The following is a 27,164-nucleotide window of genomic DNA, read 5'->3' as shown; positions in this document are numbered from 1 at the left end:
ACAAAGTCAGGCCAGAGGTATTTGTTTTGAACACACCCAGAGTGTGAGGACTTATACAGTCCAGGTTATAAGGCCAAATCAAACGGAATATCTGTAGGGTAAGCACTTCAGTTCCTTGGAGAGGTATAACTCCTTCAAGTGAGTCCAAATGTCAATTTCTGATAAGTCTGGAGATGTAAATGCTGATGTTCATTTTCCAAACATAGCACTGATTGGGTCATGTCAGTGGAAAGGAGCCCACTGTGAGATCAACCTAAGCTAAGCCTGCCCCACAAATGACAGGACCTAGCTCTGCCTTGTCTTACAAACCCTCAATGGCTCTTCATTGCTCCTGGGATAAACAACCTGGCACACAAAGGCTTTTCCAAAGACTTTCCCCAACACATGGCCCTCCCCTCCCCATGGATCCTAGCCACTAGTCTTCAGTCATTTCACAAATACCTTCTAGGTGTTTGTCTTTTGCAGATTATGGGGTTTAGCAGTGATAGAGGTCCATCCACACCTTCTTGGAATTGAGCAGTTATGCTGGCTAAGGGCCTTCAACATGCTAGCCCTGTGCTGAGAACTTGACAAGCATCTTCTTACTGACTCCTCACCCAGCCTTAGGGGACAGGGAACGTGATGCCTATATTCCCACATTACAGACAAGGCCGCTGAGGCTCCACGGGGAGAGGTGATTTGCCTCACAGGTGGGTTTGGGAGTGCAACCCAGATCTGTCTGGGAAGCAAAGAAGACAAATAATTACAATCATATGTGATTAGTATTATGACAGGAAGTACAGTTGAGCACTTGGTAAGGGAAAACTTACTCTAGTGGTCTGATCTCTGCCTGCCCTCTGTGTTTATATGTCCAGCTAGATTGTGAGCAACTTGAAAGCCTTAATTTACCCAGGTCCTCCAAGAGGATGCACCCATATTTCCAATATGGAAATATTTCCAAATCTTTATCAGACCAAAATTCCATCTTTAATTCTTGTGAATAGTCCTGAAAACTGTCTGCTCTCCTTTCTTAAAGGTTTCTACTAGACCACCCACCAAAGGGATTAAGGATTAAACAAACCTATTTAAAGAGAAGTGCAACAGGCTTCCTTATCAGGGAACCAAGTTATCAGAAGCTCAGAGCACCACAGGCTGGGAAGCCCTTGGCAGGTTGCCTGACAAGTAGGGTCAAAGGCTTAGAGAAGTTAACTGATTTGCTACAGGGGAAAGAAGAATCAGAGGTTAAAGTCAACTGGTGACTCCAGATTCCAAATCCTTTGTGCCACCTCAAACAGGTTTTCCTCTGCTTATGAGATAATCACGGTTGGAAAATGATTCCTGAGTCTTAATAACACTGCTAGGCCTGGAGGACCAAGCAGATTCAGGTATGCCGGTAGCAGGGGGTCTTCTGAACCTTGTGGAGACTAGAACCCAATACCTTTGCATAGCCACAGCAGGCTATGCTAGAAGTCCAAAGCACTATCCATTACACCACAGACCCAAATATCCAAGGTCACCCCTCGATCACTTCTTGGCCTCAAACCGCCCTTTTATCACTCTCTAGGCGGGATGCTAGGCCTTTGCTAAACTCTGCCCGGGTTTCAGGCGCGGATTCTGCATTCTCGGCTGATGGTGCAGATGACGACTCTTCCCCCACGACCCAGACGAAGCCCTCCTGCCCCCTCCCAGGTCTCAAGGGTCTCAGAATCTGGGCTGCGCGGCACGAACTACAACTCCCAGCGTGCCCCCCGGCACCGCCGCCCGACGTTGACCCGCACGCAGGGCGGTCTGGGTCTGACGGCGTCAGGGGCTGCGCTGCGTGGCGGGCTCTGCGGCGCACCAGCTGCGGTGAAGTTGCGGGAGGTGGTGGTGCCCGCGGCGAAGCTGGTTTAGGTTGCGGAGGCGGGCGGGGGCGGAGCGCGGCGGGAGGGCGGGGCCGGGTGGCGGGCGGGGCTGGCCGGGAGGCCGGGCCATGCAGGGTAAAGAAGAGGCGGGACGCTGCTGAGACTGGGTTCTACGCGCCCAGGGGCTACCGATGCCCCCCGCGCTCCTCACTCCGCTGCCGCAGACGGGCTGCAACTGCACTGGGCGCCGTGCGGCCGGGCCGACCATAGGTGAGCACAGGCCGAGCCGGCGGGTCCCCGGGCGGGGGAATATGGTCCGCCAAGTCGGGGGAGGTAATGGGGGCTCGCCCTGCCGCTCTAACTCCCCGCGGGGCGTTCTGTTACTCTTGCTCGGTAGGCGACGGGGGCCCGACGGAATTGGGCACCCCTCCTCTTCTCACCCCAGACTTCCGGAACAAGTTCCTGACCTCTGTCTTTGTTGGTTCTGAGAGCCGAGAGGTTCTCGGACCCTGAAGACCCCAGGCATTAATGTTAGGGACGCTGCTGGTTCGGTCCTTCCAGCTTTGGGCTTTTTGCGAGGAGGAGCGGGTAGTTTGTAAGGGGTTTCCTTTGGCCCGTATCATGGCATCATCTGACTTGGAGGCGCTAAGGCTACTTCAGCCTCTCCCCAGGAAGAGGAGAACCGGAAAGGAAACTGAGGCCCAACAGCCGCCCCCTTAAGTAAGTCCGTAAAGCGCCAGGAGTAGAGTCCGAGAGTCCTAATCCTAGGCCAGCCCTTGTGGCATAGTCGGCCATTCCCCTCCCCCGCAGCCCCAGCCCCCAAGTTTTCAGCTGAGCCGCTTGCTGAGTACGCGTGTGGGTGCCTTCGAGACCCTCTTCCTCTCCCTCAGTCACCGTCACCCCTTGGGCGTTCACCTCACGGGCACCTCTCCGGCTCTAACACCGCTGCTCTTCCGCCCCCTATCGGCCGGCAGAGCATGGAGCTGCCTGACACTGAACGAGGACTGAACCTGGTCCCCCTTTCGAGGAAGCTGCTCATCTGGGTTTTGTGGCTTGGCTTGGTCACCCACAGAACCAGCCTGGGTTTCTGGGTTGGGAGTCGAGCTCCCCACCTTGGTGAGAACCCTGAGTGCCAGGAGAATGGACTCCTCTGTTCTGGCTAAAAGGGGCCTCTGACAGCAAGTCTTGCTACACCCATGGGCCAGAGAGGGAAACTAAGGCCTAAAGTGGGAAAGGGACTTGCCCACGGTCACACAGAAAGTGGCAGGCAAAGGTGGACTGGGGGACTAGAACCCAGCTGCCTGCCTCTCACCCCTGGAACTCCTCACCTTTACTCCCATGCTTCTCGCCTACCTCTCCCAGGCAGCCCTGGGAGCCAAGCCTGGAAGGGGACCTCTGTCCTCAGCACTCCCGCTCAGTGTGACCAGCTACACCATAGACTGACCCTTTGGAGTAACAGTTGCCTGGACTGTTTGGGCCTGGCATTGGGGGACCTAGACATTGGGTCTGCTGACTGCCCTCTGCCCACAGGCCACAATGCTGCTTGGGGCATCTCTGGTGGGGGTGCTGCTGTTCTCCCAACTGGTGCTGAAACTACCCTGGACCCAGGTGGGGTTCTCCCTGCTGCTCCTTTACCTGGGGTCTGGCGGCTGGCGCTTTATCCGGATCTTCATCAAGACTGTCAGGCGTGATGTCTTGTGAGTACCATGTCTACCCCTTCCCTCGATCTTCCATGACATGCCAGGCTTCTAATCCTGCAAATCTCCCCAAACCAGACCCTATAGCCTCCACCAACACAGAGCATCTCGTCCCCAAAGGACCAGCTTTGCTCCACACCCTTTTCCTGGCAGTACCTGGTACCTCCAACTCCAAGGTCAAAGTCCTCTTGGGGAATCTGTAACCTGAGTTCCCTAGTGTGGAGCAGGCTTGGGGCCTAGGATATCCATCAAACACCCAGGTGTGTTGCAGGGACACCAGCAACTTGTGAGAGGTTGAAGAAGTATCCTATGAGAAAGGCCCTGCCCTCAGGTTGGTCTGAGTCAGGGAGGGCACGAGGGGCACTGACAGTCCTAAAGCAGGGTCCTGAGTCAGATGTCTTGGAGAACTGCTCCCCCAAGAAAGTCAGACATGGTCCACAGGGACATCCTGTACCAGAAACACATGCTCTCACCACCTCTGTGCCAGATGCTGGGCTGGCTCTGGGTCCCAGTGGGAACAAAGCAGGTCCACTCCTGGGCCAAGCTCAGACTGGTCAGGGAGATAAGAAGGGTACACAGTAAACCCCTTAACAGGCAGTGCTAAGTGGACAGAGACCCTGGTGGACTTGCTCCATTGTGTCCCAGTGCCCAGCAGTGACCCATACCTGGAATAGGTGGCTAAACATTTGTCCATCTGAGTTGATTACAAAAAGAAGTTTAGTGACCATGGCACTGAGCTGAGGGAGTGTGAAGCAAGGAGAGATAGCCTCAGGAGCTTGGGGAATCAGAGAGGCCTCTTGTATTGCATGTCCAAGGTAGTGGGAAGAAGGTACTTCAGCCAGAGGGAACAGCATCAGCAAGGCAGTGAGGTCTGAAAGCTGTGAGAGTTCTAGGGGTCAGAAGGTGGGTGGGGGGTGCAGGGAAGAGGGATGTTGCCAAGTGTTTCCACAAACACTGAACTTGCTCTGTGTTTGACACTGAGCAGAATACGGGGGAGGAGACAGTGAGCAAGACAGAGTCCTTCCCTTGGCCGATTCATCCTTTGTTTACTGTGGTAATGAGTGGTGGGGGGCAAGTTTCAATTCAGGGGTCTGAGGGGTCCCAAATGAGGAGTTTGAACTTTAATTTGGGGACCCGAAGAGCTCTGGAAAGCTTCTGACAGAGCAGTGGGCTCGGAGCAGAGCTTAGAGGGTAGAAGTTGAACTCTGGAGCCAGAGTGGCTTGATGTTCAAATCCTAGCTTGGCCATATCCCATCTGTGAAGCGCTGGACAAGCTGTCATCCCATTGGAGCCTCAGTTTCTTCCTCTGTACAGGAAAGAGAGTAATCACTCCAGTCTCTGAGCATTATTGTGAAGAATCAGTGAGATGATGCATGTTGTGGGGCTTACACAATAACTGGCAGGCAGAAGGTGCTCAGAAGTGGCACACCCTGGGCTGGATGGGGTGGTGGCCCCCCACCCACCCCCACCCGCAGCAGTCATGGCTCTTTTGCCCCCACACAGTGGTGGCCTGGTGCTCATGAAGGTGAAGGCAAAAGTGCAGCGGTACCTGCGGGAGCAGCGGACAGTGCCCATTTTGTTTGCTTCAACGGTTCGGCGCCATCCTGACAAGACAGCCCTGATCTTCGAGGGCACAGACACGCACTGGACCTTCCGCCAGCTGGATGACTACTCGAGCAGGGTGGCCAACTTCCTGAAAGCCCGGGGCCTGGCCTCAGGTGATGTGGCTGCCCTCTTCATGGAGAACTGCAATGAGTTCGTGGGCCTGTGGCTGGGCATGGCCAAGCTGGGTGTGGAGGCCGCACTCATCAACACCAACCTCCGGCGGGACGCACTGCGCCACTGCCTGACCACCTCCAAGGCACGGGCCCTCATGTTTGGCAGCGAGATGGCCCCAGGTGAGCCCCGGGGAGTGACCAGTGGTGGTGGGGAGTCCCTTAGTACCTTGTGCAGCCCACCCTCCCCCAGGTGGCAGAGGCTGTGTGGCTCAGCTGTCAAGGGCATGAGCCCTAGAGTCAGACTACCTGGGCTTTGCCACCTGTGAGCTGGATATCCTAGTAAGAGACCTGAATTCTCTGAGCCTTGGTTTCCTCATCTGCAGTACCTCCCTCATACTGTTTTCAAGAAGACACTTCACCTGAAGTGCTAAGCAAGTGTGTGATCCTGGGCGAACACCCTGAGATAATGAGACTCATTAGGCCTCATTTGCCTCATCTGTAAAATGGGAACACAAATCCATTCCCTGCTGTCCTCAGAGCTTGTGTTTGGTTTGCTACCACCTTGAGCACTGACAGTGTGCTGAGCTTGGTACTCTAGAAGCAGCAGCTTTAATCTTCCCACAGATTGGGTAAGATAGGGACTGTCATATAGGTTTTACAGATGAGGAGACTGAGGTTCAGAGGAGTTTGATTAACTCCCCCAAGGTCACACAGCTGGTGAGTGGAGGAACTTGAATTTGATGTTGGCTTGACCACAGTGTCTGTGTTCTTTCTCCCGACACTGCTCTGGTGGTAGGATAATGGACAGGGAAGGTTACTAAGATGCTGGAAGGGGGAAGATTTGTGGGGAGAGGGGAGAGGCTTGGACAAACATGAGGAATCCAGAGGAAATGGGGCTGAGCAGGGCAGGACTGGCTCATACCCAGGGCACATGATTATCTGGATGTCTATGCAGTACCCAGGGGAGCCTGGGAGAAGTTCCCAGTCTCTGAAGGGGCTTGAAGGCTGCTGGACACTGACCACCCAATTCTCCCTTCTAACAGCCCCATGGAGTAGCGTAGTACAGTGGTGAGGTGCTCACACTATGGTGTGACACAGAACTGGCATTGAATCCCAGGTCCAGCACATTCCAGCTGTGAGCAAGTTTCTCCTATTCTCACAGCCTCCACTTCCTCATCTGAAAAATCGGCTGTTACTGGTACCTACTTCATAGGGTTGTGTTAGCAGAATGCATGTAAAGAACCTTCTGTGAAGAGAGCCCACTGCTAATGGGAATGTTGCTCCAATCAGCATCTTCCTTGTTATGAAACACCAGGTGCTTTACCATTTCTGGGGGTGGACAAGTCAGTCTCCCCTAACAGCATGGCTGGCACCAACATGAACAGAGGTCCTGGGACATGGGGTTTCCTGGACTGCCTGCTGACCTACCCTGTCTCTCCTACAGCTGTCTGTGAGATCCATGCTGGTCTGGATCCCTCACTGAGCCTCTTCTGCTCTGGCTCTTGGGAGCCCAGGGCAGTGCCCACTGGCACAGAGCATCTGGAGCCCCTACTGGACGATGCCCCCAAGCACCTGCCCAGTCCCCCTGACAAGGGCTTCACAGGTAGGTTCCTCACCCCCACAGAGGGGTTCCAAGATGAGCTGAGGAGAGAGCACTGACATTGGGGCCAGAAGACCTGGGTACTTCTGTGGGACACTCCAGGGGTTACTGAAGGGTTAATGACTTATGTGTGTGAAAGTGCCCAGCACACAAAATCCAGTTCTTTGATTTGTTGAATGAGCCCAGGAAGCTGCTGTGTTGGAATTTTGGCTGGGGGTGGGAGGTGAGAGGCAAGACTCTTTTTGTAGTCATCAAGCCCCTTTTCAGTGTAAGACACTGCTGGGTCCCAACCTTGATCTCCCTGCACTGGGCTGCCTGCTTTCCCCTCCACCTCCTCCAGACAACCTTCCAAGCTGCACTTTTCTCCCTCTACACTCCAGCCTGCCTTGCTCCTTAGCTCTCACATTTCCTTGTGAAACTTCTCAGCTTGCTGCATTGACTGGCAGCTCAGAGCTTGGACTATCGAGCCAGATCCAAGTTCATATCCCACCTCTACCTCTTACCTTGTGTTACTCTGGGAACCTGACCTTTTATTCCCTCAGCCATAAAACTGGGGATAGTAAAAGAACCTAGTTTATAGGGTGGCCCTGAGGATCAAAAAAGATACAGCAGGTAAACTTCTGAAGCTAGGGTGTGGCAAGACGTGCTCAGTAACTGGTCATAGTCATTATTAAGCTCCCTTGCATGCATGTCCTGTCACCGTGGTGCTTTTGTCAGCTACCTGAGGGCAGAGACTCTGGCTGATTCACCCTGGTGCCCTCATGGTGCCCAGCCTAGGGCTGGCATATGGCAGGCATTCAGAGAGCTTGAGATGGTTGCTATTTGATATGCAGAGTCATCCCACGGAATTCCCAACCTCAGGAACCTCTGGTGTGGTAAGACTGAACCTTATACAGAAATGATAATGTGACAGTCCCCATTCTGGGCTGAAGGGTGGGATAAATAAGTGGTCAGTGGTATAGAAGGTGCCCAGTCTCTTCCTCCACCTGGAACACCCCCCTTACTGCATATTGCCTACCTATGCACTTAAGACTTGGCATAAGCATCACCTCCTTCAGGAAGCCCACCCTTGGGCGCCCACCTCCTCTCAAGCCTGGGTCAAGTGCCTCTGCTGTGTGTTGACAGGTCCTGTGCTTCCCACCCTCATCCCAGCACTTTGTGTGTAGTACTGGAATTGCCTGTGTACTCATCTGACTGTCCCACTAGCTGTGACCTCCTCTAGGGCAGAGACTGTGCCCATCTTAGTCCCTCTGATATCCCTAGGCTTGGCCCAGAGTGAGGGCCCAGGAAATGTTTGCTGAAAGAATAAATGCAGGTATTAGAGCAGAGAGCAGTGTCTGGGTCATCAGAGAAGGCTTTCCAGGAGAGGTGTACTGGGAACAGGCACTAAAGGAGGTACACATGCAGGTGTCTGTCTGTATGACCCTTTGTCCAGCACTGTGCCATAGTGGGGTGGCTGTGCCCCCTCTCACAGCCACTCTTATCTGCTTTCTCTCAGATAAGCTCTTTTACATCTACACGTCAGGCACCACGGGGCTGCCGAAAGCTGCCATTGTAGTCCACAGCAGGTAAGGGACAGGTGCCTGAAGGGTGGGCAGGGCCTGGGAGCCTCTTCTTCTGCCTCTCCAGGGGCCTATGAGTCCTTCACCCTCTCCCTTCCTAGGTATTACCGCATGGCTGCCCTGGTGTACTACGGATTCCGTATGCGGCCAGACGACATTGTTTACGACTGTCTTCCCCTCTATCACTCAGCAGGTAAACTTAGACCTGGCCCCCTCCTCCCCAGTCCACAGGAACTATATCCCCCTTTCCAGGCAGTGTGTTGCAGTGGAAACACATGATCTTTGGAGTCGGATCTGGGTTCAAATCCAGACATTGCCACCTTAGTCGTCTCCCATCTATGAAATGAGGGTAATCACACCAGCTTCAGTCTGTGTGTGGTAGCTACATTTCCCAGGGCACATGGGCAGGCCTGATAGTTCATCTCATTTCCACAGATGTAGATGGCATTGCTGCTTGGCTTTAGGTGCTTAGGAGGAGACAGCGTTCGAATTAATAAGGTTTCTGCCCTCAAGATGCTTTAAAGTCGATGTGTGTGTTTGGAGCAGGATGAATGATGGGAACCTACATAATACAAGAAATGGCACAATGAGTGTGGAGGAGGGGCAGGGAGCAAGCCTGGCATAGGGGAGAGCCCAGTTATGGGAAACCTGGGAAGGCTTCCTGGAGGAGGCACACCTGAGCCAGACAGAGGCCAGGAGTGGTGTGAACTCAGTCCTCCATGCTGAATGGCAATGTTATACAGGTACAGGACAATCAGGGCCTGCTCCAGAGGCCTTGGAGGCCCATCTGAAGAGTGCACACTGGATCTCCTAGGTATCTGAGCAGGGCAGAGATCAGTTTGTGTAGGAGGAGCAGGAGAAGAAAGGAAGAGAAGTGGGGAAAGGGGCCTGTTAGGAAGCTGTCCTAGACAAGAGGAGACTCTGGAGGAAAGGGTCTCCCATCTCCATGACCTCTGGAGCCCACTCCTCTGCCTTCAGGAAACATTGTGGGAATTGGGCAGTGCCTACTTCATGGCATGACAGTGGTGATTCGGAGGAAGTTCTCAGCCTCCCAGTTCTGGGACGACTGTATCAAGTACAAGTGCACAGTAAGTGAGAAGGGAAGGGAACGAACCATCTCTTTCCCCTTGTTACCTTCCTACCAACCCCATTTCAGGGACACCTGTCTTCGAGCTGAGGTGGCCCGTCATTTAGAGCAACATTTCCATTGTTCAGAGGGGGAGACTGAGGCCCAGAGAGGGAAAGGATCACACAACCAGCCCCTGGGAAGACAAATTAGTAGGGACAGGGATTTGGGGGTTGGGAGGTTGTGAAGTGAGAGCAACCATAGGGGCCTAGAATCATGCCAAGTCTACCCCCAGATTGTACAGTACATCGGCGAGCTGTGCCGCTACCTCCTGAACCAGCCGCCCCGGGAAGCAGAAAACCGGCACCAGGTGCGCATGGCACTGGGCAATGGCCTCCGGCAGTCTATCTGGACCGACTTTTCCAGCCGCTTCCACATCCCCCAGGTGGCTGAGTTCTATGGGGCCACTGAATGCAACTGCAGCCTGGGAAACTTTGACGGTCAGGTGTGGCCCAGGTTGGGGCATGGGCGGGGCCATTGCAAGGATGGACCAGAAGGCCCTGGGTGGACATGGGGGGGCAGAGTTCCAGGGGTGCTAGATACGCCCCCTTATCATCCAGTTTTGGACCCACAGTGGAAGTGTCCAGGCACAAGTCTTGGTTTTTGCAGGTGGGAGCCTGTGGCTTCAACAGCCGCATCCTGACCTTCGTGTACCCCATCCGGCTGGTGCGTGTCAATGAGGACACCATGGAGCTGATCCGGGGGACCGATGGTGTCTGCATTCCCTGTCAACCAGGTCTCTGCGGGGCTGGAATTGGGGGTTGGCCCAGGAGAGGGTTAACACAGGTGAAGGTGGGTGGGGAGCCCTATTCTGACCAGTGGACATCAGTCAGTTCTTCTCTTACTTCTACAAGTTTCATTTCTTCCATCCATCCATTCATTACTTCACCATCCCATCCATCCATCCGTCAGTCCATTCACTCATTTTCGTGTTGACTCGAGAAGAATCTGTCCGGGCTGCCTGGATTTTATCCTGGCTCAGCCACTTAGCTCTGGGACATGGACAACTTATTCAGCCTTTCTGAGTTTCCTGATCTGCAGATGGGGATGAAGGCAGCACCCACTTCATCGGGTTGACATGAGAATTAATTGTGATAATGTAAAGCTCCTCCAGGCACAGAGGAGGGGCTCGGTAAGCACTAGCTTTGGTCACACTGTCCACTTAGAGGCTGGTCACCCATTTATTTGTTCATCTTCCCATCCATTAAGCAAATAGACATTACTGAGGGCCTGCCTGTGTCAGAGATGCCAAGATAAGCTCCCTGCCCTGAGGAAGCTCCTGGGCTAGGGGGAGAAATGGGGCATTTCCCAGGGAAGCAGTGTGAATAGAAGTTAGATCAGGATGCAGTATTTGTTCATGGATAGAAGGAACAGGTGGAAGAGACTACCTGGGGACGCTTCCAAATCTGACTCTGCCTTCCCTGCCTGCTAGGTGAGCCAGGCCAGCTGGTGGGCCGCATCATCCAGCAGGACCCCTTGCGCCGCTTTGACGGCTACATCAATCAGGGTGCCAACAACAAGAAGATCGCCAAGGATGTCTTCAAGAAAGGGGACCAGGCCTACCTCACTGGTGGGTGGACACCTCTCCCCAGCTCTTCACAACCCCCTTCTTTCCTTAGCAGTTCCTTCCTGGAGGAGGGAGGGATGACAGGGAACTCCCCCTACCTTCAGAGAACACCTCACTAGGGCTCCCCCAGTTCCAGGTCTTGTGGTAAAACAAATCCTTGGGATCCAGCGACGACTGCCTGGCCTAAACCTCTGAGTCAGGAGCTGGGGCAGGCCCAAGCTCTGCCACACACCACCCCTCCCTAGGCGATGTGCTGGTGATGGACGAGCTGGGCTACCTGTACTTCCGAGACCGCACCGGGGACACGTTCCGCTGGAAGGGAGAGAATGTGTCCACCACTGAGGTGGAGGGCACACTCAGCCACCTGCTGGACATGGCTGATGTGGCTGTTTATGGCGTCGAAGTGCCAGGTATGTGGGGGAAGGCCTGGGTGGGCAGATGATAGCATGCATCTGGCCAGTACCACCCAGGGGCTCCCTGCCACCAGCTGCTCACGGTCCACCTTACTGCCTCCAGGAACTGAGGGTCGGGCCGGAATGGCTGCCGTGGCCAACCCTGCTGGCAGCTATGACCTGGAGCATTTTGCACAGTGCCTGGAGAAGGAGCTACCCCTGTACGCCCGCCCCATCTTCCTGCGCTTCCTGCCCAAACTGTACAAAACAGGTCTGTCCCCACCCCCACTCCAACTCTCAGGTTCCACACCTAGCCCCTTGCCTGTTTCCTTCTGGAAGGACCTGGGTGGCTGTCATTTGACTTTCACCCACAGCCTTACTGGGTAGTTGGTAAACTAACCTCCTATTGTATGGGTGAGCAGACTGAGCCTTCAGAGAAAGGAGGTCCATCTGTGCAATAATGGAACAAATATCTATTGGGTGCCTACTAGGTGCCAGTCACTGTGCTAGGCCCTGGGAATATAGGTAATAAGTTTTGACAGGGCCTTTGCCTTCTTGAAGCTTCTAGAGCAGTGCAGGAGGTGGCTGTAGGAAAAGGAATTCCAAAGGTGATGAATGGAATACAAGTGATCAGGCTGTCCACAAAGCAGATGAAAGGGGGTTTGGCCTACTGCTGGGACAACTGGGAAGTTCCCCTGGAAGGTAATGTTTAAGCTGAGATCCGAATGAAACGGAAGATTTTATGGGGGGAGGAAGGCATTCCAGGCTGTGGAAACAGCAAGTGCAAAGCCCCTGAAGCAGGAAAGAGCTTGGGCGCTGGAGGGATGAAAGGAGACCCCTGAAGCTGGAGAAGTGCGAGGGTCAGGTCATGGAGTGTGGTGGGATAGAGAGGCCAGCAGGGGCCAGAACACAGGGCAAGATCTTGGCCACTGTGTGGAGGTGTGGAGAGGAGTGCAAGGGCTGTCACAGGCATCTGGGAGAGAGATGAACAGTTTGCCCACTCATACCAGCAGGGCAATGCCATCCTTCCAGCTGTGAGTCTACTGATGCCTCTCAGAAGTTCTCTGGTGGGTGTCTAGAAGCACTGAGGCCCTTCCTGGCTCTCCCCACTGCTCAACCTCTGACCACATCTGCCTGGGTGCCTCCCACGTGGTCCTTATGCCAACTCCTGCCCTCTGATGAAAGGCCTTCTCTGACGATCTGGCCCCTGCCAAATAGCGGGCACCTAGGCCTCTGAAGCAGGGGGTGGGTCTTGGGCTTCAGAACAGGGACACTAGTGCTGAACTCTTAACCAAGACTGTGAGTTCCACACAGTTCCAAGACTGTGAGTTCCCTGAGTTCCCTGAGGATTGGATGATCACTGTGACTTCTTGTCCAGGGGAGGCAGGAAACTATCAGACTTAGGATTTCAGATAGGCTTTGCTGCAGAACAAACCACCACAATACCTAATTATGGCCTAAAATAACCATTGTATTTGCTCATGATTCTAGCAATTTGGGGGTTAAGTTCAGCTCAGCGGTTCTTCAGTTGGCCTCACCTGGGGTCATGCAAGGAGCTGCAGTCATGAGGTGACTCAGCTGGGGCTGGACAGTCTAAGGTGGCATTATTCCATGCCAGGCTCTCAGTTGGTTGGTTTTGCAGCACTGCCCAACAGAACTTTCTGCATGATGGAAATGTTCTCTATCTGTACTATCCAACCTGGTTGCTACTACTAGTCCCACTGGCTATCGAGCACTAGAAAGCTTGCCTGTGATACTGAATTTTAAATTTTGTTTAATTTTAATTAATGTAAATTTAAATAGCCACATATGGCCAACAGCTCTAGGATAGCATGAATCTAGGGTCTCAGCTGGGATGGCTCCTGCTTTTTGTAGCTTCTATCCTTCAGAAGGCTGGACTGGTCTCAGGGCACCTCCAAGAGGTCAGAGGTGGAAGGTGCAAGGCCCATTGAGGCCTAGACTCACTCACAACTCCCACGACGTTACTAGCTGTGTGATATTGGCCCTGTGATGTGCAGCTCTGAGCATCAGTCTTCTCATCTATACAGTGGGGCTAATAACATTGATTGAAAAGTGCACAATTTATTTTACTATGCTGCTAATTAAACTATTTTGAGGTATGAAAATGTGAAAACGTGTGTCTTAGAATCCATAAAATGTTCAGCACCTGCCTCATGGGGTTGAGGTACAGATTAAATGAGATACCCACACATGGTAAGTGCTCAAATAAAGGGAGTCATCAATCAAAAGACCTGAGTTCTGGTCCCCACTCTGCTCTCACTGTGTGTGACCTTGGGCAAGCAGCTTCCCTTCAAGTCCCATTTTCCTCATCTGCAAAACAGAAAATGCAGCACCTACCTTGCCAGGGCTGATCTGAGAAGCAGTACATAATGTAATGGATGGACCATTCCTTGCAGACTCTAAAGGGCTAAACCCCTTCTCCCATACCTCCCCTTTTTCTGTTGTCTCTCTAGCCCTCCTTCCCCCTGACCCCTTGTTGACACTAGTGGTTCGGTTTCTGGGGGCCATCTGCCCTGTCCCATCTGATTTTCTTCCCTCTTGTCTCCCCTGCTCTCCCAGGGACCTACAAGTTCCAAAAGACAGAGCTGCGAAAGGAGGGCTTTAATCCAGCCATTGTGAAAGACCCACTGTTCTACCTGGATGCCCGGAAGAGCCGCTACTTCCCTCTGGACCAAAAGGCCTACACCCGCATCCAGGCAGGCGAGGAGAAGCTGTGATTTGCCCCCTGCATCTCTCTGAGGGCCAGTGGATGCTGGATCTGGAGCCCCAGCTCCCACTCCAGAGAGGTCCTGAGCAGTGCCAGACCAAAGCAAGCAGGGCGTAACACCTCAAACTCAAGGTGCTGACCCCTGTCCCTGAAAACTGCCATGTGACTCACTGCTGCCTCACCCACCCCCTCTAGAGGTTTTCTGTGAAAGCTTTGTGTCCATGAGACTGACGGGCCCCATAGGATGATGTCTTGGGTCAGAGCAAGGAGGGGGGAGGGGGTCACCAGGGTCTTCCCAGAGATAGGGGAGCTCATCTGTGGGACCGGGGCAGAAGCCCCCAGACTCAGGAAGTCATCAGAGTGGGCAAGGGCAGGAGTGGCCCAGTCAATCTGGAGACCGAAGAGGATCATGGACCCTGAGCTGCCCAAATGTCTCTCAGACCTGCCCATGCCTCCAGGAGGCTGAGAGGTGGGCCTGGTGGGGCCCCTGCTGTTCCACTCTCAGTGGGAAGCCCAGGCAAAGTGCCCTTCTCTCTCCACCCCTCCATCCTCTTCTCCCTGAGCCGCTGCCTGGCTGTCCCTCAGGCAGGGCTTTTCTGTCTTGGTGGGTCTGTCCACTTCATCTTCTCTATCTCAGTCCTGGCCTGGTGATAAGAGAAGGAAAAATGGGGCTGCGGCAGGGAGGGGCTCAAGAGCCAATAAATTCTGCCTCGACTGCCCATAGCCCTTGTGCATGATGACTGAGTTCTTTCCGAATCCTTGTGTCCCCCCCGTCCACCCCCAGCCTGGGCTTCTAGGCCCTGCTCAGACCCCACCTACTGCTCCTCTGGCCCATGCACTCATGTATCCAATTCATTCATTCATTTAGACTCCTAAGGATATGGCAGGTAAGATGACAGCCCCTGCCTTCAGTCTGCTGTCTCAGAGCCAGTACCCACCTGCATCTGGAAGATGGTTAACAGCATAGGCTTGAAAGTCCAAACCAGCTCTGTCATTCAGAAACGTGTGACCTTGGGCAAGTGCATCAGGCTTCTCATCTGCCAAATGGAAATAACTAGTTAAGAGGATTCAGAGAGCTAAAGGTAGCCCTCATGGTGAATGGGGATGTTCAGAGTCTTTGCAGTGAAAATCCTAACCTAGGGCAGAATTCCCTCTCCAGACCCTTGCTAATGCTATTCCCTCACCCTGGGGTGCATTCCCCAATTGTTTAGGGGCTGGAGAGGCCTGCTTGGGGTGAGGTGGCGGGGGGTGGGGGATGGGGACCTGTAAGAGCCAGAGCAGCAGGGCTGCCTAAACCTTGCACAGGCAGAGTCCATGGAAGCTTCCTAGAGCAGAGTCTTACTAGAACAGCACTGTTGCAGTGCTGATGGTGAGGCAGCTGTCTTCTAGGCCCCATCAGCCAGAGTCAAGCCCAGCCTATAAACCTAACACTTAAAGGGAAAGGGGTCCAGCACAATCTAGGGCAGTGTGTGCCCGGTGCTTTATCTTTACTGTTTAACCCTCACAAGTCTGAGGTGGATTTTGTAATGAGCTTTTCAAAGAAAGATCCAGAACTTGGAGATTTTGAGTCACTTGGCCAAAGTCACATAGCAAGTAGCGCGGGTTGTAATGCAAGCTTGGCTCCAGGAACCCTTACCCCTCTGCTGCACCACCCTACCTTTTGGTGCAGAAGGCAACAGGAAACATGAGCTTCCATCCCATGCATGACAGTAGAGCTGATTCTGGGGGCCGTGCCCAAGGCCACAGGCAGTTTAGGTGGATGATGGCCTGGCGGGGAACATTGAGGTAACTCCTGGAGGGAGCGGTAAACATTTAAAAAAAGAGGAATTGAATCGGGTGCTTCTCAGGTTTAAGGAGGAAGCAGCACAGAAGTCAGGACCCTTGGGGATCTATGCTGAGGAGTTTGAAGGTGGCAGGCATGGCTGAGTGCAGTGCCCCAGTGTGGCCAGCAGAGGGCACATGGGTCTTGGAGAATCTAGTCCTGGCCCTTTGAGCTTGGCCAAGAGATACTGGAAGATGGGGCTATGAATCCCCACCCTGGCCTCCAAGCAGGTACCCAATCCAGAGGACCCCTTGGTGGGCCTTTGGTCAGGCTTCCAAGGGACTAGACTTGTTTGACAATGTACCTTTGTGTCTTTAACCCTCAGCAGTGAGTTCTCTACAATAAGAAGAAAGAAACTCACCCCCCACCCCAGGGAGCTGTTCCTTCCTCAAGGTAGAACAGTCACCAAAAGGCAGTATGGAGTGGTGGTTAAGAGCTCAGGCTCTGGAGTCAGGCCTGTGTTCAAATCATGGTTCTACCATTTGCCAGGCAAGCCTCAGAGTCCTCTCCTGTAAATGGAGGTCAAGGAATTCCTACTTCTGGAGAGTTGTGAAAATGCAATAAGATTAGTGAGATTGTGAATGAAAATCTCTTATTACAGGGCCTGGTGCTTATATCTGCTCCACAGATGGTAGTTAAAAGAAAAAAAGGAGATATGTTCAGCTGTTAAGACCCCAAATTAGGCCCAAGTTTCCCACCTGGACCCCAGCCCCCCATCCTTCCATGAAGGGGTGAGACTGGCCTCTGGCCCCCACAACTCTCCGATCTGTATATGATCATCCCTGGATGTGTATGAGTCATCTCCATGCACACCATAGGTGCTCAATAAATGCTTGTAGAGTTAATTAACAACAGTAGTAACTACCATTTATGGGCTTTTCTGGACATTTATATAGTACTTCCTGGTTTACGAAGCACTGTGTTAGTTCATCTAAGGAGCAGATAGAAATAGAGACCCGGTCCTAGATCTGCCCTCAGGGAGCCCACTATCTGCACGGTGGGGGTGCTTTTGTGGTCAGGGAGGGCTTTCCAAGAGTTATTCAAGAACTGGAAGGGGAAGAGTGCTCCAGACAGGGGCAGCAGCAAAATGTTAAGTTGTGGAGGTGAAGGGTGAGCAAGGCTGATTAAAGAAGTACAATGTGGCTGCAGGGGAGTGGGGGGAGGGAGAGAGGGAGACTTGAAGTCCAATATGGCTGTAGGGGGAGGGGAGAGGGATAGAGGTGAGTGCAGATGTGGAAAATCAGTCCTTTGTGGGCACTTCCACTTGCACACTTCCAGAGACTAGGAGCTCCATTAGGAAATCCTTATATTGAGTCAAACCGCTTCCTTTGACTCTTGCTAATGGCCACCATGTATGGAGTACTTACTCTGTGTCAGGCACTTGGCAAAGCACTTTGTGCGCCTTGTTTCGTTAACACAAAGCAGGTACTGTTTTATCCCTGTTCCACAGATGAGGAATCTGAGGCTCAGAGAGGCAAAGTCTTCCCAAAGACCAAGAGTCTGTGAATGGCAGAACTGGGATGAAAGCCCGCTTTCCTGAGCCTCAGTGTTCCCATCTGCAACCTGCCTGCTCTGCCCAGGGAGGCTGGAAGGGGCCTGCCATGAGCATCTCTGGAGGTCCATCCTGCCCTCAGGACAGGCAAGTGGCTGCCTAGGCCAATGCTTGGCGTATCACTTTCAACTCCTGGGAAGAAGGTTAAATACCTCTGGGGGGCCCATTGATGCGGCAGTGGCAAGGCAGAGGGCGGCCAAGAGACTTTCAAAGGAGCGTGAATGTGTGTCCGGGCCCCTCCCCCCCAAAGAGCGGGACTTGCTTCCTCCCGGCCTAATGATATTCGGGCTCAGCCCTCGTCTTTGGCGGCAGTTTAACCCAAGCCTGGGCGGATTTCTTTCTCACTGATCTCAGCTTGACACCTAATTAGCACAAGAATGGGAGGAGGAAGCCTGCGAGAGGCGCCTCCCAGCCTCCAGGGGCATGGGAGGGGAACAGGCGGGCAGACAAAGGGCAGTGAGCAGGGGGGCACCCAAACCCTCGCCTCCCCCACCTTTGTCTCCCTGGTTGCTTCAGAGGGGTTGGAGGCCAAAACCCAGGATGGCTGGCCCATTGGAGAGGACAGGGGCTGGGGTCCAAGCCCCTTTTCCATGTGGATCCAAGGGGACGGCATTTGGGTGAGCCTAGCGTAGTTAGGGGCAGTGTTTAGGGGCAGGGATTCTGAAGGCGCATAAACCAGGGATTGAGGCTTGACACTTAAGGGTCCTTGGGTAAACCACAAATTCTGAACCTCATTTTTCTCATCTGAAAAATGGGGATACGATAGTCCCTACCTCATTAAATATCTATAAGGAATCAATTAGGCGATGCATGTAAAGCACCTGGCAGGTGCAAAGTAGGTACTCAAATATTCAATATGCGTAGAATGCATATGTTAACCATGATGGTTATGAATTAAGGGGTTTAATGGAGAAAGCTTGGGGTGAGAAGAAGGAAGGACTTCGTTAAGAGTGAGAACAGGGCATTCACAGAATGGTCTGATTTACCCAGAAGTGAGCTGTCAGTCTCTGGGGCTATGGAGAAGCTGGAGGACCACCTCTCTGATGAGATGTAGGAAGGATTCCCACTCCAGGAGGGAGGGAATGCTTCTAGCCTTTGTATGTGCCTTCTTCCTCCTCACCATCCCTCCCACTACCCCTTTTGGACTTTGGCTTAGATGTCACTTCCTACAGGAAGTCTTCCCTGATCTGGAGCTGGGATCCCAGCTTCCCTTGGCTCCCACAGGCTCCCATGTTCCCTTTTCATATCATCCATTACACTGTATAGTCTGTTTTTCCATGTCTGTGTCTTCAAGAACATCAGCGTGAGAGGGCAGGGACCCATTGGTTTTGTTCACTATTGTGTTTCTAGCACCAACATGGGCTGGCACGTAATAGGTGCTCAATGAATGTTCGTCAGATGGATGAAGCTCTTCCAAATCTCCCTAGAGCTCTGTTTCAGTTCTGGGAAATAGCAGTTCCCAGGGTCAGAGGAGATTTGGCAGGTTGGGATCAGGCTGTAAAAGTCCCTGAACACCTTCTAGGTAAAGGCCTTTATATTGTTGGCAAAGGGAGGCCATTAAATGGCCTTGAGCAGAGGAATGATTTTTGTTCACCCGTTCATGTATTCATTTATTCATTCAGCAGCAAGTACTTATCAAACCCTACAGCATGCAAAGCCCCTAAATATATGCTGAGGATCAAAGATGAATCAGGTAAGGAATTAAGTCCAGTGGGAAGAATCTTAGAATATTTTTGCTGAAAGAAAAAAGATAATTTCATCCCAAATCCTCTTTTTAGTTTGGGGAAACTGAGTTCCAGAGAGGGGAAGTGATTTAACCATGTTGCATGGTGGGTGAATGTGGGGACTTTCAATTTTACTATAGGATTCTTTTGCACTTTTTAAGGACCAGAGCTGTCTCTCCTTTGTTTTATTTAGCCAATGACCTGGAATAATGCCTGGTACATTGAAGGGACTTGGGACTGACCATGAAGTTGAACTGTATGTACAGTGAAGCCAGTGCTGGAGAGGAGGTGGGCAGGCCAGAGAGAAAGCAGGTGTACATGAGAGGTGATGAGCTGGAGGAGGAGGGTGGTGGTGGTGACAGTGGAAGAATTTGAAGTTAGAAGGGAGACTAATTGAAATTTGGTGACTTGATGTGGGAGGTGAAGGAGAGAAAATTAAGAACAATGTCAAGATTTCTTGTTTGGGTATCTTGTTGAGTGTTAGTGGTACACCTGAGATGGGGAATGCAGGAGAGAGCCTGTATTTGGGAGAGGCTTTGTGGCAAGAACTCATTTAGTCCTCACCAGAACTCTCTATGAGGTGTTTTTATCCCCATTTTACAGATGAGGAAACTGAGGCATAAAAATGTTAAGGGACTTGCCCACAAACACTCAGGAAGTGGCTGAACCTGAATATAAAGTTGGCAGTTGAACTCCAGAGCTCTCACTCTGAACCATTCAGTATTGCACCCTTAACTACAAGGCTACACCATCATACTCTCACAATGCTGCGTTCACTTTTGGAATTGCGATTTAGATACTCATGGGCTGTCCATTTCTTTTCACTCCATCATTTCTACCCTAGACTCTTTCAACAGGCTCCATGTGGTCTCCCTGTCTCCTTTCCTGTTCCCCTCCAAATCATTCACCACATTGCAGCCAGGATATTTTGAAAAATAGTTCTGATAATGTTACCTCCTCCCCAAACCATTAAATGGTCTCCCAATGCTCTCAGAATAAAGACTGAATTTCTTACCTGGCTTACAAGTCATGGTTTGGACTTTGCCCACCTGTCTAGCTTCTCTTACCAGGCTCCTTACTGCTGAACTTCCACCTTCCTCTTTTAATGCTCCAGCATGTTCTCCCACCCAGCGCCTGTAGCCCTTCTATTCTCTTCATTGGAATGCTCTCAGAGGTTTTTCTCCCTTCACACCCATCTAGTTAACTACCCAGGCTTTAGATCTCACCTCAAGCCCAGTCTAATCAGTTTCCTTTTGAAGTTCCTTAGCTTCAGATCATTTCTCTCAGTTTGAGATTTTACATTGATTTGTATGTTTACTTGAATTAAAGTTAGTCTTCCCCACTAGAATGTGAGTATCCTAATGGCAAGAACCTTGCTTAGCCATAGTACCGACCAAAATGCCTTGCACATGGAGGGAGTGCAATAAATATCTATTGAGTAAGTGAAATCCAAATGGACATGTCTAGAGGCAGTTGGATAGCGTGTCGAGAGCTCAGGATAGAGATTTCTGGGCTGGAGATAAAAATTTGGGAGTCACTTATAATTGAAGGCAGACAAGTGGATAGGCTCGCTCAAGTAGTGTGAAAACTAAATTTGTAACTAAGACAAGGTAAATAGTAATGTGGCTCAGTCATTTCGCAAGGATGCTGGGGGCTCTCCTCTGACTAGTTGCAGCTTTGTACAAGTCATTTGCCCAGCTGGGTCTCAGGCGCCTGTCTGTAAAACGCGTAGGGTAAGCAACTCCAGATTCCCCACCAGTGCCTGTAGTCTTCCCTACTCCACTCCGTCACACACTTCACTCGGGACTTCATCCGTTAAATGAAGACGATGACTCCTTAGACACCGCCTCTTCCGGCTGCGGCGACGGACAGTGACCGGAAGTGGGGGCGGGGCCCCGGAAGTTGAGGGGCGTTTCTTGCTAGCTCGGTTTCCCCAAGATGGCAGCGCCCTTGTCAGTGGAGGTGGAGTTCGGGTGAGTTGCGGAGCTGGGACGCCGTGGGGACGGATTGAAGTCGTTGGACTCAGAACTCCTGTCAGTCTGCCTTGGGGCCTGTCACGGCCGAATGGTCAAGGCTCCTGGTGCCCGCCCTGAGATACACCACCCGCCTCAGAGAGTATGAGGGATTCGGATTTCCTTGGTGACGAGGCTGTATGTCCGGGAATAGAGGCGCGTACCGGAGCGGAGAGCCGCACTCTGGGCACTTCTTGGTGCCCTGCTGGATTCGAAAGGCGTGACGGGTAGATAGCGGCCCCCCTACTTTTTTTTTTTTTTTAACCAGTCTCGCTTCGGACCGGTCCCGTGCGGTCTTGCGTCTGAGCTCCCAGGAAAAGAGAAGGGCGACTCTTCACTCCCTCATTTCTTCCTTCGGGCAGCAGTTTGCGCTTATGCAAATAGGGCAAACAGGGGCCCTATTTCTCGTGGGCTGTGTGGCCAAGGACGGGATCCTTTTCTTCTCTTTCCCAAGACTTGGGAGTGTTAAACAGACCTGAGTCCCTTTTAGGGCAGTCATTAAATTTACTGAGTACCTTCTGCAGATCTTGAGTCGGTGGAGATACGAGAATAAATAAGATAGTATAGTGGGGGAGACTAGCGCTGACAGGACGGTGTGCACAAGGTGAAATGTAGCAAAGATTGGGGCACACATATCAATACTTGAAGAAGCGCCAAGCAGAGAGGTAGTCTCCTTGAGCCACTGTCTCCTCTCACCTACAAACAAGAAGCCGAGATATATGGTGTATGGTTTCATAGCTGGGAGAAACTGCAGAGCTCAGAGAGAAGGCAAACTGAGGCCCTAAGAGATGGGTGGTGTAATTTCCATAGAGTTACATGGAAAAGCTGGGATGAGATGAGTGTGTGTGTGTAGAAGATGAGCCAAGGCTTATGTGAAAGGAATGGTCTGAGATGAGAATTTAAAATCTTTGCCTATAAATGCCCTCCCTTTCATTGGGTTCCCCCAGTTTCTTTCGTGTTTTCCAGTCATTGGGTAGTTCATTCACCAATCTTTTATTGAGTGCCTACCGTGTGCTAGGCAGTGAGTCAGGCATGGAGGATACAAAGATAAATCGAACTCTTTCCATGCCCTTCAGTGTTCTGCATTCCAGTCTCTTAGAAGGGGGTAGTCTCATGCATGTTAAGTGCATTTTGATTGACGGTATTGTCCGGCCCTTTGGATCTAGTTAGAACTGTGCTGGCCTAGCCTCCTGACTCTTATGCCTCACTGACCCTTGGCCCAACAATGTCCACAAAGGCCTTGGATACTAGGAGGATCTCTGCTGCCTTGACAGGCCTCAGCAGAGCTGGAAAAGGAGAAGCTGCAAACTGCCAGTATTAAGGTTTATCTACAGTTTCATTCTTAAGTAGACAAACAGTAATTGTTCAGAAATGTCTTCTAAGTGCCGGGTACTGTGCTGGCATCTGTAAAGAAGACATGAGAAAGATACAGTTCTTGTCCTTGAGAGGTTACAGACTGGCATAATGGCCACTTTTTTGGCCTGACCATCACTAGCTTCAGTCTCCTTTACCTCCAAGAGCAATATGAACTCCAGCAAGGCAGGAAAGCATTCCTCCACCACTACTTCCATGCATTGCCTCTGTGCCATGAGAATCACAGTTTCTTGGGAGCAAAGAATGCTCAAGGTGCATGCCAAACTTCTCCCTTGTCTTTATGTATGTTTTTACCCCTGACCTTTCTTTCAAAATTTCCCACATCTCTTAGCAAGCATTCTTCACCCTTAACTCTGAACCTGAGCAGATTTGCAAAGAAGCTGCTGTGTCCATCATTCTCTCCCTCTAATGCTTAGAAAGTCTGGGTTGAGACTTTGCTTCTTCCTGCTGAGCAGAGACAGTCCTCTCAGTCCCACCAGCTCAACAGATTCTAGAAAGCCTCTCCTACCTTCCTCCCTCTTCTCAGTGACCAGCTCTGTCATCCTTTGTCTTGCCCCATGAGTCGTCCTTAACAGAGCATTTTCTCAGGTCACACAGGATTCAAAGTATATAATACAGATGAGTTTTGTGTCTCAAGTTGTGAGATTCAGTCCAAGTTGCAAAATTCCTTTGCTTTTTCTTCCTTCCTGAGTCTGGGAGGTATCGGCAGGGGGATGGAATACCATTGAGGTCAGAGAAGAAGTGAGTGAAATGGGCATTTTCATTCATTAAGCAAGTATTTGTCAAGTGCCTACTATATGCCAGGCACTGTTCTAGGCAGAACTTGCATTTTGGCAAGAGGGGAAGGGAATAGACAAACAAAAATAAGATAAAATGATGAAGGTAAACCAGCAAAGGTGAAGGTGGTTTTGGGAATGTCTCTACCTGTCACTGGTACCAACAAACATTCCCACCAAGAATTGGGGGGTGGAGGGAAGGTAAGTTACCATAGGGTATAACTCCTCAGTTGAATTTGAATAGCAAATCCTATAAGACATAAGAGGGTCTGGACTTGGGTCTCTTCTGGGGCCTGAATGAGTCACTGGCCTGCCTCCCTAAATTACTCCAACATGTACCCGTCCCCCTCCAGATATGTTGAAAACAAAAATGTCAACCCTTCCCTCGGGCCGGTGAACCCAGCAGTGAGCCACACTGAACCACTCTGGTTCTTCCTTCATCTGCTTATAAAAGGGGAAAACAGACTCAGCCTCTGAGCCTGGCACCACCAGGTTTGACCACTCTTGATTGTTTGCCTGGGTCCCAGTGCCTCCAGTTCCCACCCCTCTTCTCCGACCCCCCACTCCTGAGCCCCTTGCTTGTCACCCTCCCCCACTCCAGCTGCTGTGTGTGCCAACCCCCACCCAGGAGAGAACGAGGCTCTTGGAAACGGATAAATGGAGGCTCTGTGCAGGCTTGCAGCTGAAATGGCCCTGTGCGCAGCCACAGATGGGCCTTCTCTCCCCCTCCACATTTCTGCATCAACAAAGCATGACCTTGTTTGGATGACAGTCGCCCCATGTTTTCCCCATGACAATGCTTGCCTTGCCTTTGCCTCCCAGTGGTCTCTCTTGGGACATCTCTGTTCTCTGGAATTGGGAAAGGACAGTGGGGTGGGAGGCCTCACATCCATCAAAAGTCTGTTAAGGCCTTCTCAGTTAAGATCCGTGTGAAGTCTGAAATGGGCATCAGGAGACTCAGAGAGAAAAGCAGTGTGGGGCACTGAAAGAGCCCTGGTCTCAATATCAGAAGCACTGGCATCTGGACTTGGCTCCAAGCATCTCCACCGTCCCAGCCTTCCTTTGGCTGGGTGCTGGGACACAGAAGTAAACCAAACTCTGCCTTCAAGGGGCTTTCTGACCTTTGGGGAGTCCTGTTTTCTTTTCTGCCAAGGCTTCTAGGCTGAGAAGGAACTATAGGATTCAAATCAGAAACTGCTTCACTGACCTTGGACAAGTCACTTAACTTTTCTGGGCCTCAGTCTGCTTCTCCATCAGTTGGAGTTAATATCTACCTCCCCTCTCCTTCCCTGATATGCCTTGGGGATGAAATGGCATGAGGAATGTCTTATAAATGATGTGGTGATGTGGGCAGTTGTTATTAGTTGATGCCCAGTGGACTCTTCCCTCTGGTACTGTGGTGTACTCAACAGACCAGCAGTGGGAGGCATGGGTTGGGGCATTGCAAACCTTCACTTGGCCAGAGAAAACCACCAGACAGACAAGGTCATCAGCATGCTTCACAGTGGCTTGTCAACCACTTTTGCAGATGAAGATACTGAGGCTTGTGAAGATTGAGCCACATGCCAAAGGTCTCACCACTAGGTAGAGGTGGAACCTGTTCTCCATTTCAGGGCTGATAGACACCAAAGCCTATGCTTTGCATATGCGTGCTAAGCTGCCTTTTGAGGGAGCAGAGGAGTAAAAATAAGAATCTGCAAATTTGGGTACTTGATTATTAGTAGAAATTGTTTATATCCTACTCTTCCACATCAGGATGTCATGTTTGAGGATCATATTGGTACCCAAGGTATTCCTGAACTTTGGTCTCCAAATCCCCTGGGCTTCTCAGTTTTTGGTTTCATCTGCCTCCTCTTAATTGCAGGAGCTCACCTGGCTGTCTTTTTTCTCTGGCCCTCCTTTGCAGAGGCGGTGCAGAGCTCCTATTTGACGGTGTAAAGAAGCATCAGGTCACCTTGCCAGAACAGGAGGAGCCCTGTGAGTATTGGTCTGCTGAGCCCCTATCTGGGGCTCCTCTGCACTGTTCAGTTCAGGTGGGAATGTAGGAGTTTCCTGGCTACCTCAAGGAGGGGTGAGGGAAGAAGAGAGATCACCAGGTTACCCTCCCTACCATCCCCTCTGGGGTTAGCCGGCTTTGCAGGAAAAGGGTGGTATAGCCTCTTTTGTATTCAGAAATACTTTAGTTTGTTGGTTATTTTTATTGTGGTAACATATATACAATTTAAAATTTCCCATTTTAACCATTTTTGAGTATACAGTTCAGTGATGTTATTTGCATTCACGTTGTGCTACCCTCTCCACCATCCATAACTTTTCCATCACTCCAAACAGAAACTCTCTACCTATTAACTCCCATTCCCTATCTGCTCCCCCACCCCTGATAACCTGTAATCTACTTTCTGTTTCTGAATTTGCATATTCTAGTTTCATTTAAGTGAAATCTTACAATATTTGTCCTTTTTTGTCTGGCTTATTTTACTCAACATGATGTCTTCAAGGTTCATCCATGTTGTATGTATCAGAATTTCATTCCTTTTTGTGGCTGAATAATATTCCGTTGTCTGTACATACCACTTTTTTTTTATCCATTCATCTGTTAATGGACATTTGGGTTGTTCCTACCTTTTGGCTATTGTGAATAGTGCTGCTATAAACGTTGTATAAATATCTGTTCAAGTCCCTGCTTTCAATTCTTTTGAAAGAAGTGAGATTGCTGGGTCATGTGGTAATTCTCTGTTTTAACTTTTTGAAGAACTGCCAAACTGTTTTCCACATTCCCACCAACAGTGTACAAAGGTTCAGACAGACTTGGGTTTGAATCCTCTTGGAACCTTAGGCAAGTGAGCTCACTTTTCTGAGGCTTAGTGTTCTTATCTGTGAAGTGAGGATGGTAATGCCTCTCAAGATTCTTAAAAGGAGTAGATAAGCTATACCATATGTCTCTATTATTGTTATATGGCACAGAGAGATGTCTTTTGAAGGTGGTAACCTCCACTGAGAATGGAAAAATATGGATGAGTCCTCATTATGGTAAGAGGATTTAGATGAGAAGAAAAGTACCCAGCTAAAAAGGATACCAGTCAAGAATGGTTGGCTAACGTGGAAAAATGTTATAATTACTGAATTTTGATGAAGGGTATATGGGTGTTCCTTGAAAATTCTTCCAGCTTTTCATAGTGCAAAATAAAAGTTGATGGGGGAGGTTGATTAAGGGAGATAGTGGATTTTTTTTTCACTTGTTGAAATACATGTTCATCTTTCTTTAACAAATATATACCATGCACCTCCTGTGTGGCAGACCTTGTACCAGGCATTGGGGGTGCAGACATGAACAAGAGCCTTTCTCTGCCTTCAAAGTGGCAGTTCGGAAGAGTTAACTTGAAGAGATCCAGTTGGGTTCCTGATGTCAGTGTAGCCTAGAGGCGGGGGGCTGGTTATTGCAACTACTGAGGTCCTTTGGAACCCTAGCAGTGAGTCCTAGCAAGAGCAGAATGATCAGGGTGGAAAGCCCAATCTCCACCTATGACTGAGCTACTTTTTGGGGGAATCAGTTGTATGAGGAGGTAAAGGAATAGGTTTCTGAGGGTGGGTAGTAATGATCAGGTGAGATTTGACAGGATTCTTCTTGAACTGGACACACATCTACCAGGAATCAAATAAGTATTACCCGAATTATTGGCTGCCACTGGCC

The 27,164-nt window shown here is 51.0% G+C and overlaps 3 protein-coding genes across 5 annotated transcripts in view; all 3 read left to right on the top strand.

Annotated features, from left to right (window-relative positions):
* Positions 1 to 1,853: 1,853 nt before the first annotated feature.
* SLC27A4 (solute carrier family 27 member 4) lies at positions 1,854 to 14,936 on the top strand. Of its 2 annotated transcripts, XM_037850989.1 has the most exons (14): positions 1,854 to 1,872; positions 2,006 to 2,093; positions 3,354 to 3,520; positions 5,024 to 5,418; positions 6,683 to 6,841; positions 8,337 to 8,406; positions 8,502 to 8,593; positions 9,379 to 9,488; positions 9,762 to 9,971; positions 10,136 to 10,262; positions 10,959 to 11,096; positions 11,339 to 11,503; positions 11,610 to 11,756; positions 14,066 to 14,936. In XM_037850989.1, the coding sequence occupies exons 3-14, from the start codon at positions 3,360 to 3,362 to the stop codon at positions 14,221 to 14,223; spliced, it is 1,932 nt and encodes a 643-aa protein (XP_037706917.1). In that variant the 5' UTR covers positions 1,854 to 1,872; positions 2,006 to 2,093; positions 3,354 to 3,359; the 3' UTR covers positions 14,224 to 14,936. The 2 variants fall into 2 exon arrangements, with proteins under 2 accessions (XP_037706917.1, XP_037706918.1); XM_037850990.1 differs by lacking the exons at positions 1,854 to 1,872; positions 9,762 to 9,971 and having other exon boundaries at positions 1,930 to 2,093.
* Positions 14,937 to 21,240: 6,304 nt separating this feature from the next.
* URM1 (ubiquitin related modifier 1) overlaps positions 21,241 to 27,164 on the top strand; it is a 38,409-nt gene continuing 32,485 nt past the window's right edge. For both annotated transcript variants that reach the window (XM_037797131.1, XM_037797132.1), the window contains exons 1-2: positions 21,241 to 21,284; positions 25,380 to 25,450. In XM_037797131.1, coding sequence (XP_037653059.1) covers positions 21,250 to 21,284; positions 25,380 to 25,450 — 106 coding nt within the window. In that variant the 5' untranslated portion in view covers positions 21,241 to 21,249. The remainder of the gene's footprint in view (positions 21,285 to 25,379; positions 25,451 to 27,164) is intronic.
* Positions 21,245 to 27,164, top strand: part of CERCAM (cerebral endothelial cell adhesion molecule) — a 48,296-nt gene continuing 42,376 nt past the window's right edge. The window contains exons 1-2 of the mRNA XM_037797126.1: positions 21,245 to 21,284; positions 25,380 to 25,450. The gene's annotated coding sequence lies outside the window, so the exon portion shown is untranslated. The remainder of the gene's footprint in view (positions 21,285 to 25,379; positions 25,451 to 27,164) is intronic.

This window comes from Choloepus didactylus, chromosome 10 (genome assembly GCF_015220235.1).
Source record: "Choloepus didactylus isolate mChoDid1 chromosome 10, mChoDid1.pri, whole genome shotgun sequence".
NCBI lineage: Eukaryota > Metazoa > Chordata > Mammalia > Pilosa > Megalonychidae > Choloepus > Choloepus didactylus.
This window is presented reverse-complemented; position numbering and strand designations above follow the sequence as displayed.

Coding starts and splice junctions, on each gene's coding strand:
- SLC27A4 (XM_037850989.1), top strand. CDS start 3,360: ATGCTGCTTGGGGCATCTCTGGTGGGGGTGCTGCTGTTCTCCCAACTG. Junction 6,842..8,336: donor CCCTGACAAGGGCTTCACAG/GTAGGTTCCTCA, acceptor GCTTTCTCTCAG/ATAAGCTCTTTTACATCTAC. Junction 9,972..10,135: donor TGGGAAACTTTGACGGTCAG/GTGTGGCCCAGG, acceptor TGGTTTTTGCAG/GTGGGAGCCTGTGGCTTCAA.